At 39.2% G+C, this 16,558-nt stretch overlaps 1 protein-coding gene across 18 annotated transcripts in view; it reads right to left on the reverse strand.

The window, feature by feature from the left end:
• Positions 1–16,558, reverse strand: part of FMN1 (formin 1) — a 432,624-nt gene that overhangs the window by 143,270 nt on the left and 272,796 nt on the right. Inside the window, exon 18 of one of the 18 annotated variants that reach the window (XM_072962729.1) lies at positions 1,524–1,756. The exons of the other annotated variants lie outside the window; for them this stretch is intronic. Within the exon in view, the coding sequence (XP_072818830.1) occupies positions 1,659–1,756 (98 nt within the window). The 3' untranslated portion in view covers positions 1,524–1,658. Of the gene's footprint in view, positions 1–1,523; positions 1,757–16,558 lie in introns of those variants that run through there. 18 annotated transcript variants of the gene reach the window in all.

The following is a 16,558-nucleotide window of genomic DNA, read 5'->3' on the forward strand; positions in this document are numbered from 1 at the left end:
AGTGAAGCATTACAGCAACGCGTGGGTCTCGGGACAGGTTCAATGGTAAAAGCACAACTGGACCTCAGAGGCATAGATCTTCTCTCCTTCCCTGATCTCTAGTATCTTGTGTCTAGATTTTGATTCAAACGAACTGGATGGAAAGGAACTGGAGCCACCTTGATTAGGAAAAGGAGGGTAGAAAGTGCCATAGAAAGTGAAGGCTTGTAATTTTACATAAAGTCATCAGATGAAAAGTCTCACCGTGAAGACATCTGATAAGAGGTTTGAGCAGAGTAACGGAGGGAGCCATGAGTAAGCGTGAGGAGATAAAATCACAAGTGCAATTTAGAACATGTTAGGTTTGAGATGTCAGATAGACACCCATATTATATATAAAACTCCGCAGTCCAGGACGCAAGGCTGGGATAGAAATACACACCAGGAAGTCACGGGCATAAAACTAGTATTTAAAGTCAAGGAAATAGATGAACTGCAGGAGAAAGAAAGGAGCCAAAGAAGAGAAGAGGTTGCATGCTTGCAAGCAGTGGAGGAGGGATCAGCAAGGGATGGAGAATGAGCAGGAGAGTAGAAAATCAGGAGTGCAGAGCCACGTGATCTGAGAGGAAACCGGGACTGCAAGAAAGAAAGAGCAGTCAGCTCTGCGCAATACTGTTGAAAGGTCAAGTCGAAGACAGAGAAGTGACCGCTGGTTCTAGCAACAGGGAGGTCACTGGTCATCTCAGAAGCAGTTTCAGGGAGTGACGGGTGGAGGTAGGAAGCGAAATTAGAGAGGGGTGAGGTCAGTGAAGACAGATTTCTATAGCCACTAGTTTAAGAAATTAAAGCTAGAGAAAAAAAAAGGGCAAAATGAGGAAAATCCTTCCATCCAAGAAGATACTCCCCAGGGCTACTCTGATCAAGAGTGGGTGCCCCTTTCCCCAGGGAAATGCTGTGTAAAAATAAACCCCCCCAGGAAGCTTGAGCCCAAGGGAATCCCATGGTGCTGAGTCACTTCACAGAGGGAGGCTGCCCCAGATCAAATTTACCTTAATGTCCCATGATCATGAGTACTCTCCATGAAAAAATTTAAGCAGAAGTGACAAGGCCAAGTGAGGACATGCCAAACAACATGCTTTAGGACTTTTGGAAAGACTTGCGAAGCTGGGCCACTGACTACAGCCTTTGCACGGAATTGTCTACGGCCCTATTCAAAGGGCCCTCCTATCAAACATCACAGCCGAGTCAGAATTTCCATTGTGGTGATTATGCGGTTCTAGATGCTGCCTTGGCCTGTGAGGCATTAGCATGAAAAATCCTCATTAATCACCTACCCATGACTAGGCCTAAATATAGATGGATGGGGCATGCTTTGATTTATAGAGTGTTAAGTGATCCATTCATTTATTTAAAAGTATCCTCTTCCCACAGTCCCCGTGAAAGTCGCCACCATTAGAAGCCTTCCCTTGAACTAAAGATGGTAACTCCAGAAGATCTCTTTATATATACATAAACTGAAAAAGAAAACATTATCAAACAAGGATTCATTAACGGTGTACTATACATTTATTTCTCAGAAGGGTTTGGAGAGGGCAGATTTCCAACAGTAGACAGGGGAGTTGCCTTATAATGGAAGAAAAAGGCATGATCAGCAAGGTTCTGATCTCTAAGTAGAGGGTCTAACAGACAGCCGTAGGCAGGCAGCACCAAACGTGAAATTTCTGAGCATCTGAAGAGGAAGGGGACTCGTCTGAGGCAGGAGAGCAGCAATGAACTCCTACAAAGTATTATGAAGGTAACACATAAAGAAACACAAAACATATTTACAAAAAGAACAGTAGGGAAAAAAAATCACTCATGGTACCATGACTACAACAGTCACTATTTAATACTTTGGTACCTTTTTTTTTTTTTTAAGTGTCTTAGCTTCTGTATCTCACAGCCCTCTCCTCCACAATTTTATAGAGGTTGTCTTTATATGTTATTTTATATACTTTTATTTGATAGAGACATTTATGTACCTTTATTCTATTAAACATATCACGCACACTTTCTCATATTATTTCACAAAATTCACAAGCACTGTGTTTAACGGTCATATAAAATTTCATCAAGTGTATGTGCCCTAGTTCATTTAACAATTCCCCAGCAGCTGAATACTAAATTCCTTTCTACTTTACGCTTATAGTGAATTATTCAGGCTTAAGTAACATCTGTGCCCCTAAAAAATTATTCTGACTTTAAGATGACTTCTTTAGGATATATTTTAGAAATAGAATTGTGGGTAAATTTAAAAAAATTTTTAGAGTCTTGGATACCTAGTTGTCAAACTGCTTTTGGTTCAACATGGATTGTACCGAAATGGGAAAGATGAAGGAGAAAGATTTTGAGAATAAAACTGCGTCTTATCCACCACTTTGCAGAGGTGGCTGGCGATGTATAAGCTAGACTTGTGCCTGTCACTGTAAATATAAGGACAATCGTCCTTGGAATTGAAGCGACTACAATGGAGAGCAGTGACATGACCATCCACGCACTCAGGTAATTTACTCGAAGGCAAAGACAACTAGTGACAAACAGATTAATACAAGATAATCTGGAATTAACCACAGTATAAGACTTCAGTTCGAGGCCCGTCCCTGGAAGCAGTTTTGAAAAGCCCTTCATATCACGTTCATTCTGAATGTCAATTATATTATGGTCTCCAGGCAAGTTTACAATTTACATCAAACACTCACATTTCTTTTGGAAATATACATTTATATAATTATGAACGCATACATTTAAGATGCTCAGACCTGCAGATCAAGAATACCAAAGACTGGTCTGGAAACCTGACGACAATTTAAGCTACTTGCGGAGAAAAGACGGAGCCTACACTTGGAGGCAACCAAGCAGGAACTGCTTTAAGAAGTATCTTTAAGTGAAAATCAGTGGATGGAAATTAAGAGGGTGCTGATGGAATCAGCAAAGGCAGAGCCAAGCTCTGTTGGATAGGAGGAGGCCTCACTCTCCCAGAAGTTACACTTGAGATCGAGCCATACATCTCACCCGGCACTCAAATCAGAAAAAATGCTTTTCCTACAGAAATGCTTAACAGATAAAAGATACTTCTTCTGGAGCCAAAATGCTGATTGCATGCAATTTTTATTCAAATTAAGTGACAGATTCACTCACTTGTATGAATCTGGGAGGCAACAACAGGCCTGGCTCCTTATGATTCAAGATCAGTATGTGGAAGAGGTAGCAATGCCGACTGATCTTAGGACGACTTCCTTCCAGCAGCACAACAGCTGGCTACAAAGAGACCAGGGATGACGATGCCTGAGCCCATTAGCAAAGAGGAACCTGTCTCCACGTTGCTCAACCAGGACAGCTGCGAGCCTTCTGCGGCCTCTCTGACCTCCAAGCCCCTGCTCGCATCTCAGCCTTCAATGGTTAGTCACATTAACTGTAATTTTCTACTCTGGAACGTGTTTACATCTAAATAAATCATGAAGAAATAAAAGAGCAAAGAGGGAAAGGCATAAAGAGAAGAGAGAAAAGGATGGAAAGTTATTTTAAAACACACAACCTAAACTGGTGGATGGATTCTGGTATCTAATCTTGGCTACGGAATCACTGGCAAAGCATGAAGCTGGCAACTACTGCTAATCAGTTTGCCACTGTCTTCAGATTTAATGCAATATTTGGCTCAGATGTTTAAAAAAAAATCCCCTATTCCAGCTAAAATATTTACACAGTCCTATGTGTCTCACTTAATGCCGGTTAAGCAATCGTCTTTTAAAACTCCGCAGACACTTGTAAATCTGTCAGGAGAATTGTGGCCTATAAACAAGGCTTCATATAAAGAGGGCTGCATTGTCAATTTGTTGGGAGTCGAGATTTCTTAGGATGCATTTGAAAATAAAGTTGAAAATCAGAAATAGTTTAGAGTGGGTAACAAAGTGGCCAATAGTCTCGCTGGCGGGATGCTGTTAGTGGTATTAACGGGAAGTCTCCAGACACTGACCTCAGCTATTTAAAGCCCCGTTCTCCTATAAACCTGTCATTGATCCTACCTCTCTGGTGAATTACAGCAAAGGGAAAGTGACTGGTCCAGCAGCCCTGGTAGCCTGCATCCCAGGGCCTGTCAGGTTAGAGAAGGTGAGCTGGTGAGGTCTGACAGCAAGCTACTATACAGTTACATGTGATGTGAGTGTCTGTTAAGGGGAGAAGGATGGGGGACTCTTAGGGGAAAGGGGAAACTCTGGGCAAGGCAGATGCAGGGAAGAACAAGACAGCTGAGTGGTGACAAATCAACAGTATGCCCTAGGAGGGGCAAGGTATAACAGGTTCTAAAGTGTCTATTAGACTCCCTGACATTTTCAGCCCTGGTGTTAATGAGCGTAAGTGATAAAATTTAAAGGCAAGGGAGGCACATCTAAGCTATCTCCTGCTGGCCAGGGGAGCCCCAGGACCTGATCCCTCTCTTCAAGATGAGTCAGGTCCTTGTGATGAGACTGAGGAAACTGAATAATCATTTAATTATTCCTATTAGATTAGATCCCTTTTTACTCCATGTCACTGACTTGAACAAGCCACTGATTATGATTCACACTTTTATAATAGCTTAAAAGGAGAAAAATAATACATTAAAAGCACACATCAGTTTAAAAACTTAGTCCCAGGGAGAGAGTTTAAGAGAGAAGAGTCAGAAGATCTTGAACTCATCTATTCCCATGGATATAACAAATCTACAACTACATATGGAATAATTCCCTAAGGAACGGACATGAAAATTGGATAAACACATCCTCCACAACAAAGGGTAAGAGACAGGACTGAGACAGTATCTTTTCCCTGCGGAGTGGGGGATTCAAGCTCCATGTCAGGCATTCCAACCCCTAGATCCTGCACAGGAAAGCTAAGCCCCCACATAGCTGGATAGATGATATACTCAATACATAAAAGTAAACACAGAGAATTAGGCAAAATTAGGAGACAACGGAGTATGTTCCAATCAAAAGAACAAGATAAAAGCTCAGAAAAAGAACTAAACGAAACAGAGACAAGCATTTTACCCAATAAAGAGTTCAAAGAAATAGTAATAAAAAGGCTTATGGAACTCACAAGAGGAATGTACAAACACAGTGAGAACTTCAACAAAAAGATTAAAAAAAAATAAGAAAGCACCAAACAGAAGTTATAGCTAAACTAAAAAATACACCAGAGGGGTTCAACAACAGACTGGATGAGGTAGAAGAATGAATCACAGAGCTATAAGACAAAGTGACAGAACTCACCCAGACAGAGCAGCAAAATGAAATAAAGAATTTAAAAAAATTAAAGATACCTTAAGAGACCTTTGGGACAACATCAAGTGGAATAACATTCACATTGCACGAATCCCAGGAGGAGAAAAGAGAGAGAAATGGCCAGAAAAATTACTTAAAGAAATAGTCACTAAAAACTTCCCTAACACAGGGAGGCGAATAGACATCTAGTTCCGGGAAGTTCAGATAGTTTCAAGTATCATGAACCCATAAAGGTACACACTGAAACACATTAAAATTAAAACAGTAAAATTTAAAGGTAAAGAGAGAATCCTAAAAGCAGCAAGAAAAAAGCAACTTGCTATACAGAAGGGAAATCCATAAGGTGATCTGATATTTTTCAGCAGAAACTTGACAGGCCACAAAGGAATGGCATGACACGTTCAAAGTGCTGAAAGGAAAAAATTCTTCTAACCAAGAATTCTCTACCCAACAAGATTATCACTCAGAATAGAAGGAGAGATAGAGTTTTGCAGATAAGCAAAAGCTAAAGGAGTTCATCATCCTAAACTGATCCCACAAGAAATATTAAAGGGACTTCTTTAAACTGAAAAGAAGTGACACTAATTAATAATAAGAAAACACATGAAAGTAGAAGTCTTACTGGAAAAGGTAAACATATAATAAAGGTAGTAGACCAATCACTTATAAAGCAAGCATGAAGGGTAAAAGATAAAATCAGTAAAACTAACTAAAATCATAAAAGTTAGTTAAGGGATGCAAAAAAGATATAATACATATCATCAAAACTATAAAATGTGTGGGGTGGGTAGTAAAAAGTTAAAGCTTCATTAACAAATGTTCAAATTTAAGTTGGTACCAACTTAAAATAGGCTACTACTTGGATGTTATTGGTGAACCTCACTATCACCCCAGGGGAAAAACTGACAGAAAAAAGAAAAACACCAAAACACAAGGGAAAGAGAAAGAGAAGAAAGGAGCATAGAGGAATTACAAGAACAACCAGAAAACAAATTACAAAATGTCAAAAAGTATAATTGTACTTATTGTATTGTATTGTACATGTGTCAATAATTACTTTAAATGTAAATGGACTAAATTGACCAGTCAAAAGAAAAGAGTGGCTGAACGAATAAACAAACAAGACCCATTTACACGTTGTCTATGAAGACTCACTTCAGAAGAAAGGACATACACAGGCCTAAGGTGAAGGGATGCAGAAAGATATTCCATGCAAATAGAAATGAAGAGAAGGCTGGAGTAGCTATACTCATATCAGAAAAAAATTGACTTTAAAATGAAGACTAATAAAAGACAAAGAAGGGCATTACATAATGCTAAAAAAAGGTCAACCCAACAAGAGAATAAAACATTTGTAAATATTTCTTCACTCAACACAGGAACACCTAAATATATCAAGCAAAAACTAACAGACATAAAGGGAGAAATTGACAGTAATACAATAATAGTCGGGGACTTTAACACTCTACTTATATCAATGGATAGATCACTCAGAGAGAAAATCAATAAGGAAACATGAACCTTAAATGACACATTAGACTAGATAAACCTAAGAGACAGATACAGAACATCCCACCCCAAAGCAGCAGAATACACATACTTCTCAAGTGCACACAGAACATTCTCCAGGACAGACCCCATGTTAGGTCACAGAGCAAGTCTCAATAAATTCAAGAACACTAAAATCACATCAAGCCTCTTCTCTGACTACAATAGCATGGAGCAAGCAATCTGTCACACGAAAAAAACAGGAAAAACTACAAAAACGTGGAGACTACACAACACACTGCTGAATAATGGGTTACTGAAGAAATCAAAGGAGAAATGAAAAAAAAAAGTCTAGAGACAAATGCAAACAGAAACATGACATACCAAAATCTATGGGCTGCATGCAGCAAAAGAGGTTCTACAGAGGAAGCTCATGGCAAGACTGGCCTATCTCAAGGAACAAGAATAATCCCAAATAAACAATTTAACCTTAGATTTAAAGGAACTAGAAAAACAAGGGCAAATGAAACTCAAAATTAATAGAAGGAAAGAAGAGAATAAACAAACCATAAAAAAAAAATCAATGAAACCAACAGCTGGTTCTTTGAAAAAATAAACACAATTGACCAACCTTCAGCCAGACTCATCAAGGAAAAAAAGAGAGGGCCCAAATCAATAAAATCTGAACTGAAAAGAGGAGAGGTTAAAACTGATACCACAGAAGTACCAAAGGTCATAAGAGACTGTACCAACAAACTGGACAACATGGAAGAAATGGACAAATTCCTAAAAACAAACAAACTTCCAAGACTGAATCATGAAGCAACAGAAAATCTGAACACTCTGATTGCTAGTGAAGAGATTGAAACAGTAATCAAAAATCTCCCAGCAAACAAAAGACAGCTTCACTGCTGAATTTAAAAGAATATTCAGGTAAGATTTAATAGCCATCCTTCTCAAATGATTCTTCCCAAGAATCAAAGAGCAGGGTAACCTTCCAAATACATTTTATGAAATGATCATTACTCTCATACCAAAACCAGATAAGAACACAACAAAAAAAATTATAGGCCAATATCCTTGATGAACATAGACACAAAAATCCTCAATTAAATATTATCATATCGAATGCCACAATACATTCAAAGGATCATACAGCATGATCAAGCGGGATTTAAATATTCCAGGGATGCAAGGACAGTTTGACATTTGCAAGTCAATCGACATGATATATCAACATTAACAAATTGAAGGGTAAAAATCATATGATCATCTCAATAGATGGAGAAAAAAGCATTTGACAAAATTCAACATCATGATAAAAACTCTCAACAAAGTGAGTATAGAGGAAAAGTACCTCAACATAATAAAGGCCATCTACGACAAATCCACAGGTAACAATATACTTAATGGTGAAAAGATGAAAGCTTTTCCTCTAAGATCAGGAAGAAGACAAGGATGCCCACTATCGTTACTTTTATTCAACATAGCATCCGAAGTCCTACCTACAGCAATTAGATAAGAAAAAGAAATAAAAGAAATCCAAATTGGAAAAGAAGAAGTAAAACTGTCTCTGTTTGCAGATGACATGATACTCTACAAAGAAAATCCTAAAGACACCAGAGAAAACTACTAGAGTTCACCAATGAATTTGGTAAAGTTTCAGGATACAAAATTAACATACACTATAAACAAACTACCAGAAAGAGAAATTAAGGAAATAAGCTCATTTACAATCATATCAAAAAGAATAAAATACCTAGAAATAAACCTACCTAAGGAGATAAAAGAACTACCTATACTTGGAAAACTGTAAAACTGATGAAAGAAACTGAAGACAACAAAAACAGATGGAAACCATGTTCTTGGATTGGAAGAATTAATATTGTTAAAATGACCATACTACCCAAGGCAATATACATATTCAGTGCAATCCCTATCAAAATATCAAGGGCACTTTTCACAGAACTGGAATCAATAATTTTAAAATTTGCATAGAACCACAAAAAAAAACCCCAAGAGCCAAAACAATCTTGAGAAAGAACAAAGTTGGAGATCTCACGCTCTCTGATTTCAGACTATCTTAAAAAGCTACAGTAATCAAAACAGTATGGTATTGGCAGAAAAACAGATACTTAGATCAACGGAACAAAATTGAGAGAACAGAAATAAACTCACACATACACAGACAATTAAATTACAACAAAGAAACAAATAACACACAATGGAGAAAGGATGGTCTCTTCAATAAATGGTGTTGGGAAAACAAGACAGCCAAGAATGAAACTTGCAAAAGAACAAGACTTGACCCTCATCTTATGCCTTACACAAAAATTAACTCAAACAAAATCGAAGACTTGAATGTAAGACCTGAAACAATTAAATTCCTAAAATAAAACATAGATGGTAACTTCACTGACATTGGTCTTAGTTATGTTTTGTGGATCTGATGCCAAAGGCAAAGAGGACAAAAATAAAAATAAGCAAGTGGGACTACATCAAACTAAATGCTTCTGTACAGCAAAGGAAATAATCATCAAAATGAAAAGACAACCTACCAAATGGGAGAAGATATTTGCAAATCACATGTCTGATAAGGGGCTAATATCCAAAATATACCGGGAACTCACACTACTCAACAACAAGAAAAAAACAACTTAATTAAAAATAGGCAGAGGTTCTGAATAGACAGTTTTCCAAAGAAGAGATGCAGATGGCCAATAGGCACTTGAAAAGATGTTCAATATCACTAATTACTAGGGAAATGCAAATCAAAGCACAATGAGATACACTTCACACCTGTTAAAACAGCTATCATAGAAAAGACAAGAAATAGCAAATGTTGGAGAGGCTGTGGAGATAAGGAAACCTTTGTACACTGTTAGTGGGACTGTAAACTGGTATAGGCACTATGGAAATCCAGTATGCAGATTTTGTATGGAGATTCAAAAAATTAGGAACAGAACTACCATGTGACCTGGATATTCTACTTCTGGGTGTTTATCCAAAAACACTAATTCAAAAAGACATTTGTACCCCTATGTTCACTGCAGCATTATTTACAATTGCCAAGATATGGAAGGACCCTAAGCGTCCATCAATGGATGAACGGATAAAGCAAATGTGGTGGAATACCACTCAGCCATAAAAAGGACATAAATTCTACCATTTGTGACAACATGGCTGGACCTCGAGGATATTATGCTAAGTGAAAAAAGTCAGATGGAGAAAGACAAACACCATATGACTTCACTCATATGTGGAATCTCTAAAAAAACCAAACAAATGAACAAACAAAATGAAAACAAACTTGTAGATTCAGAGATTAGATTACTGGTTACCAAAGGTGAAGGGGACCGGGGCTGGGTGAAATAGGTGAAGAGGGCTAACTCTATGGTGCTGGGTGGTAACCAGATCTGTGGTGGTGAGCACTGTGCAGTGTATACAGATGTTGAGTTATAATGCTGCACATCTGAAACTTACATAATTAAAACACTCCCAGCTTAAAACACAAAGGGTAGAGGTAGGGGGTTCAGGGGAAGTGTTTTGTGGATTGAAAAAACAAATAAGGTGTCTGTACTTTCAAGATACAGTGCCTTGAACAGGAGGTAGAAAATATCTGTTGATTCTCTTTACAGTATCACAATCAGAAAGGGCTTTGCAAATGTTTTTGTGAATCTCTAGAACAGCTCAACAGCAAACTCTGCTCACTTCCCACCCCTATCAGACAGTGGGAAAGTTTAATCACTGTTCTTAGGGACAGATTCCTGCTCCTGGGCAGAAGAGAAATCAGAGGAATAAACAGGAATAAATTTCTCCCCTAGAAAATGAGGATAACCCTTGTTCCTAAAACGTGTTTACAAATGACTTGATATTTCAGTGAGTTTATTTAAAATTAGTAGCTAACTCAGAGTGCTTTGAATAAATATTTTCTGAACAAATGAACTGATTGAAAAGGTCAAATAAGGTCCTTCTCGTATTTTGGAGTGGTTTTTTTTTTTTTTTTTGGATACCTAGAGATTTGATGGTGTTTTTAAAGACCATCAAAATAGTCAGGAAAAACAGTTTTAAAATACAGGGAAATTAGCAGTTTTAGTACATAAGCAATTGTAGATTTTCCGTGGGTTTTCCTCTTTCTCTAAATTACGGCACAGGGAAAATGACTGGTCTAATGGTGCCTGGTTGTCTACACTGAGTTGGACATAATTGTCTTTCATCTCTGCACCCAATAATCTCTGAAAGTTGTATCACGCTCCCAACCTGCATGATTAAAAACAAATGGCCCTTAATGGCCTGCTTCATGTGTGTTATCTTATTTTATTCATCATAAGAACTCTATGAGCTTGGTCCTGCCATTACTGTTTTCTATTTAGCTGAGGATGAGTAAAGTCATACAAGTATTATGTGGCTGAGGAGGAATCTGAACCCAGGGATGTCAGACCTGCTGGCCTTGTGTTATCTTGCCTCTACCCTAACCATCCACAGGCAGACCTCAGAGATATTGCACGTTTGTTTCCAGACCACTGCAATAAAGCTAATATCACAATAAAGTGAGTCACACAAATTTTTTGGTTTCCTAGGGCATATAAAAGTTACGTTTACACTACAGTGTAGTCTATTAAGTGTGGAACAGCATTATGTCTAAAACAGATTACTCTGTGGCATGCAATGCTGTTTGGGATCATGTTACCCACAGGAGAACGTCTTTCAAAATTGGAGTCAATCCTTTATAACCATGCTGCTTTTTTTTAATCAACTAGGTTTGTGTCATATTTTAAATCCTGTCTTGTCATTTCAACAATCCTCACAGCATCTTCACCAGGAGTGGATTCCATCTCAAGAAGCCATGTTTTTTGCTCATCCAGAAGAAGCAACTCCTCACCCATTAAAAGTTTTTATCATGAGATTGCAGCAATTCTGTCACATCCTCAGGCTCCACATCTAATTCTAGTTCTCTGGGTATTTCTATCACATCTGTGGTTACTTTCTCCACTCAAGTCTTGAATCCCTTAAAGTTATCCATGAGGGTTGGAATCAACTTCTTCCAAACTACTGCTCGTGTTAATATTTTGACTTCTTTTCATGAATCACCAGTGTTCTTAAAGGTATGTAGAATGGTGAATCCTCTCCAGAAGGTTTTCAGTGGACTTTGCCCAGATCCATCAGAGGAATCACTATCTACGGCAGCTGTAACTTTACAAAATGTACTTCTTAAATGGTAAGACTTGAAAGTCAAAATGACTCCTTGATCCCTGTGCTGCAGAGCAGACGCTCTGTGAGCAGGCACAGAAACAACACAACTCTCACTGCACATCTCCATCAGAGCTCTTGGATGAACCAGGTTCATTACAGATGAGCAGTTAATATTCCTAAGCAGTAGGTCTCAACAGCAGCCTTAAAAGAATCAGTTAACCACGTCATAAACACATGGGCTGCCATCCAGACTGTGTTGTTCCATTTGTACAGCACAGGTAAGGTTGATTTAGCATAATTCTTAAGACCCCTAGAATGTGGGGAATGGTAAATGACCACGAGTTTCAACTTAATGTCATCAACCGTATTAGCCCCTAAAAGGAGAGTCAGCCTGGCCTTTGGAGCTTTGAAGCTTTTTTCGCTGACTTCTCTCCAGCTATAAAAGGCCCACATGGCATCTTCTTCCAATAGAAGGCCGTTCTGCCTACACTGAAAATCAGTTGTTTATTGTAGCTATGCTCATTAATCACTTGAGCTAGATCTTCTGGGTAACTTACTGCAGCTTCTACATCAGCACTTCCTGCGTCACCTTGCACTTTGTTATACAGATGGCGTTTTCCCCTAAACCTCATGAATCAACCTCTCCTAGCTTCAAACTTTTCTTCTGCAGCTTCCTCACCTCTCTCAGCCTTCATAAAATTGAAGAGAGTTAGGCCTTGTTCTGGATTTAGCCTTTGGCATAAGGGAATGTTGTGGCTGGTTTGATCTTCTATCCAGACCACCAAGCCTTGCTCCATATCAGCAGTAAGGCTGTTTCACTTCCTTATCATGCGTGTTCACTGGAGCAGCACTTTAAGGTTCCTTCAAGAAGTTTTCCTTTGCATTTACATCTTGGCTTACTGTTTGGTGCAAGAGGCCTAACTGTGGGCCAGCCCTGGCTTTTGACATGCGTGTCTTCCTCACTAAACTTAACCACTCCTAGCTTTTGATTTACAGAGAGAGAGAGAGAGAGAGAGAGAGAGAGAGAGAGAGAGAGAGAGAGAGAGAGAGAGACTCTTCCTTTCATTTGAACACTCAGAGGATATTGTGGGGTCATTAATTGGCCTAATTTCAATAGTGCTGTGTCTCAGGGAACAGTGAAGCCCAAGAAGAGAGAGGGAGAAGGGGGAACAGCTGGTTGGAGCAGTGAGAACATTTATCGATTAAGTTCCCCAGCTTATATGGGTGTGGTTCATGATGCCCATGACAAGCCAATTATATTAGTGACATCAAAGATTACCCGTCAAAGATCACCATAACAAATAAAACAACAATGAAAATGTTTGAAATACTGTGGGAATTACCAAAATGTGACACGGAGACATGAAGTGAGCAAAGGCTGTTGGAAAAATGGTGCTAAAAGACTTGCTCGACCCAGGGTTGCCACCAACCTTCAATATGCAAAAAGCACCATAGCCGCAAAGAACACTAAAGCAAAGTGTAAAACTAGGTATGCCTGCGTAGGGAAGTTCTAGGAACAACATGGCCTGCCTATGAAAATGCTTTACAGAAGGTAAGGAACAAGACAAGGAATGCTAAAAATCACCAGTGCCACTGCTTTATTTTAAATGGAGAAACAGAAGGTCGGGGGAGGTTAGGTTGTTAAGTGGCACAGAGGGGACATCAGCCAGGGCTGCTGAGTCCCAGGTGGGTCACTGATCCTTCCATGGTTACCTAAAAAGGAGAGTTATAGTTCATGACCTCTATCCATCTAAAAGCCACGCTGAGGCCCAGAAATCTGGGAAGAAATCTGAGAGAGATAAGGACATTGGGAAAAATTCCAATCCCTTTTACTGGGGCTGAAGAGGTCTCTCTCTAACTTCACTCATTGGGTTGTCTGACATGAAAAGAATCTGTTTGCGGATTGTGAATCTTCCACAGGGTCCAAGATACACAATTTACTTGGGCAGAAAAATATTTTGATATTCACAAAACCACCCACAAATCTATTTCAGTAAAGAAAATGTTTTGACCTGACTTAAGTTTATGGTAACGTAGCCTGAGCGCTGGCTTGGCCATCAAAAGACTCAAGTCCCACAGGCTGGCTGGGCGATTGTGACCAAACCGCTTCCCATCTTGGAGACCTACCTTTTCCACCATCCAGGCCTGCCCTACCCACTCCCAAGGATGAAGCTCTACACACAGGTAAGGCAGCACCGTTACAACTACATTAATTTCGTTTTCTTTTCTTGAATGGGAAATTAAAAAAAACACTCCATTAATGGAGTTGCCAAATCAATGTTCTTTTCTATTCCTCCTACCCAATTCCTATGGCATGCTGAACATCTGCAGCTGGAAGGCTGTTCTCTGGTTTCTCTGGACAGTTCTTCCCACTGCTGAGCAGAATCCTTATCAAGAACAGTTCTGTTGTTTACAACCCTGTTTATGCTAGTTGTTCTTTTTAGTGTAACTGCATAATTTAACTACTTGATGGTAAACTGTAGCAATATGACTGAAAAATAAACACTATGACTATAAATTTAAGTGAAAGAAGTGAAAATACTGTTAAATACAGGTGTGGAAGACCAGTGGCGACTGGGCAGATGTGGCAACTCAATGCAACATGAAACTCACAAGTTGGATCCTGGACCAGAAAGAGGACAGTAGTGGAAAAACTGATGAAATCTGAATAAATATTAGAGTTTGGGTAACAGAAATGTATTGGTGCCAGTTTCTTAGTTTTGATGAATATATTAAAACAGTGTAAGAGGTTAATAATGGGGAAGCTGCAGAAGGGCTATATATGGGACGTCTCATACTATCTTGTAACTTCTCTGTAAATCTAAAATGATACCAAACTGAAAAGAAAAAGTTACTCTTTAAAAAGGCATAGGCAAGACAGTTTTGAAAGATTGAGAGCCATTATTTTTGAGACATGACTCCACTTTTAAAAACACAAAAGGGAAATCACAGGTGGTTTATTATGGGCATAGGATATGGCGGGAAGACTCACAAAACTCCATTCAAAAGGGTCCTCAGCCCCGCATCGAAAGACAAATGATGCTATATTTAGATTGTTTTAAATAAAATGTTAAGGGACACAAGTATCATTTTCTATGATTCCTCATTTGGGCCAACTTTTTTCCATTAACTAACCACACTGGATTAGAGTTCTACTCTATAAAGATTACTTCTAGCTGCTATCAACGCTAGAATTTTTGAGGGAGGGATTAATTCGAGAGCAGATCCTTGAGGGCCACTTAGAAAGAGAAGACCTGAGAATCCAAACCTGATATAATTTTACAGCTGACTTTGATATCCTATAAATGGTCAGAATTCCAGGGATTCGGGGCTATTCTAATCAAGTCTAGGGAAGCACTTAATAACCCTTACTGAATAAGGAGAACTATAGAATGCACTGAAATAGCACAGTAATAATCATCATCTTAGAAACTTGGAGTTGGCATGTATTTTCAAAATCATGTAGCACAAATGCCCTTTCTGATGGCACCTCTCCTCCCCATCTACTGTAAAAGTCTTCCAATCAGAAGCACAGGGAATTACATTCAGTATCTTGTAGTAACTTATGGTAAAAAAGAATATGAAAACGAATATACGTATGTTCATGCATGCTGAAACATTGTGCTGTACATTAGAAATTGGCACAACATTGTAAGCTGACTATACTTCAATAAAAAATATATACACACACACACAAAAAGAAGTGCATGAGGGACTTGTGCTCATCAGTTCTCCCTCTGGATAGCTTTAAAACGTCTCCCTAAAGCTTTTACCTCGTTATGATCATTTGACATCTTGGCCCATAAAGAAATAATCTAATTTCTAATAGCAAGGCCAGCGATCATCTGAGTGAGCCGAATGCTTTCTACCGTTTATTCATTAGCTCATTCATTCACCAGCTCAGCAATTATCGGCTGAGCGACAACTATGTGACAGGTACTGACCAACACAAGAGACATAAACACCAAAAAGGTCATTAGATCCCTGCCTTCATAGTGTGTGTTGTGGGGGAGGAAGATTTACAAAGAAACAGCAAATCACAGTAAGCTCAAAACTGGGGGCTGTAACAGAGAGTGACTATTCAAAGTGGCTGCTGTAGTTTGGGTGGTCAGGGAAGGCCCATGGCATGGGGGCATCCAGAAGAAGGGCATTCTAGGCAGAAGGAATACCTTCGGCAAAGGTTGTGAAGCAGAAACACAGTCACTGGATCGGAGCACAGAGAAGGCCCGTGGGGCTAGAGTTCAGTGGGTTGGCAGGGATGCGGTGGCATGAAATCAGCCCAGAGAGGTAGAAGTGGTCAAATCGTGGGGAAACTTGCAAGGCACGGCTGTAAGTTTTGAGGTTGGATTTTATTCCAAGGGCAACAAATATGAAAAAAAAAAAAAGTGGCCTGACCCGCCCGGTGATTCAGGACTGGATTAGGGTGAGAGCAAGACTAGAAGGAGGGAAACCTGTTAGGAATCTGTTGTTCTGGCCCAGGTGAGAGAAGGGGATAGTTTGGACTAGAAACGTGCTGTGGCGATGGAGAGCATTAAATGGATTCACGGCATGTGTTGAAGGAAGGGCCAACAGGATTTGCTCATAGACTGGACATTTCACGG

Source organism: Vicugna pacos, chromosome 6 (assembly GCF_048564905.1).
Source record: "Vicugna pacos chromosome 6, VicPac4, whole genome shotgun sequence".
Lineage (NCBI taxonomy): Eukaryota > Metazoa > Chordata > Mammalia > Artiodactyla > Camelidae > Vicugna > Vicugna pacos.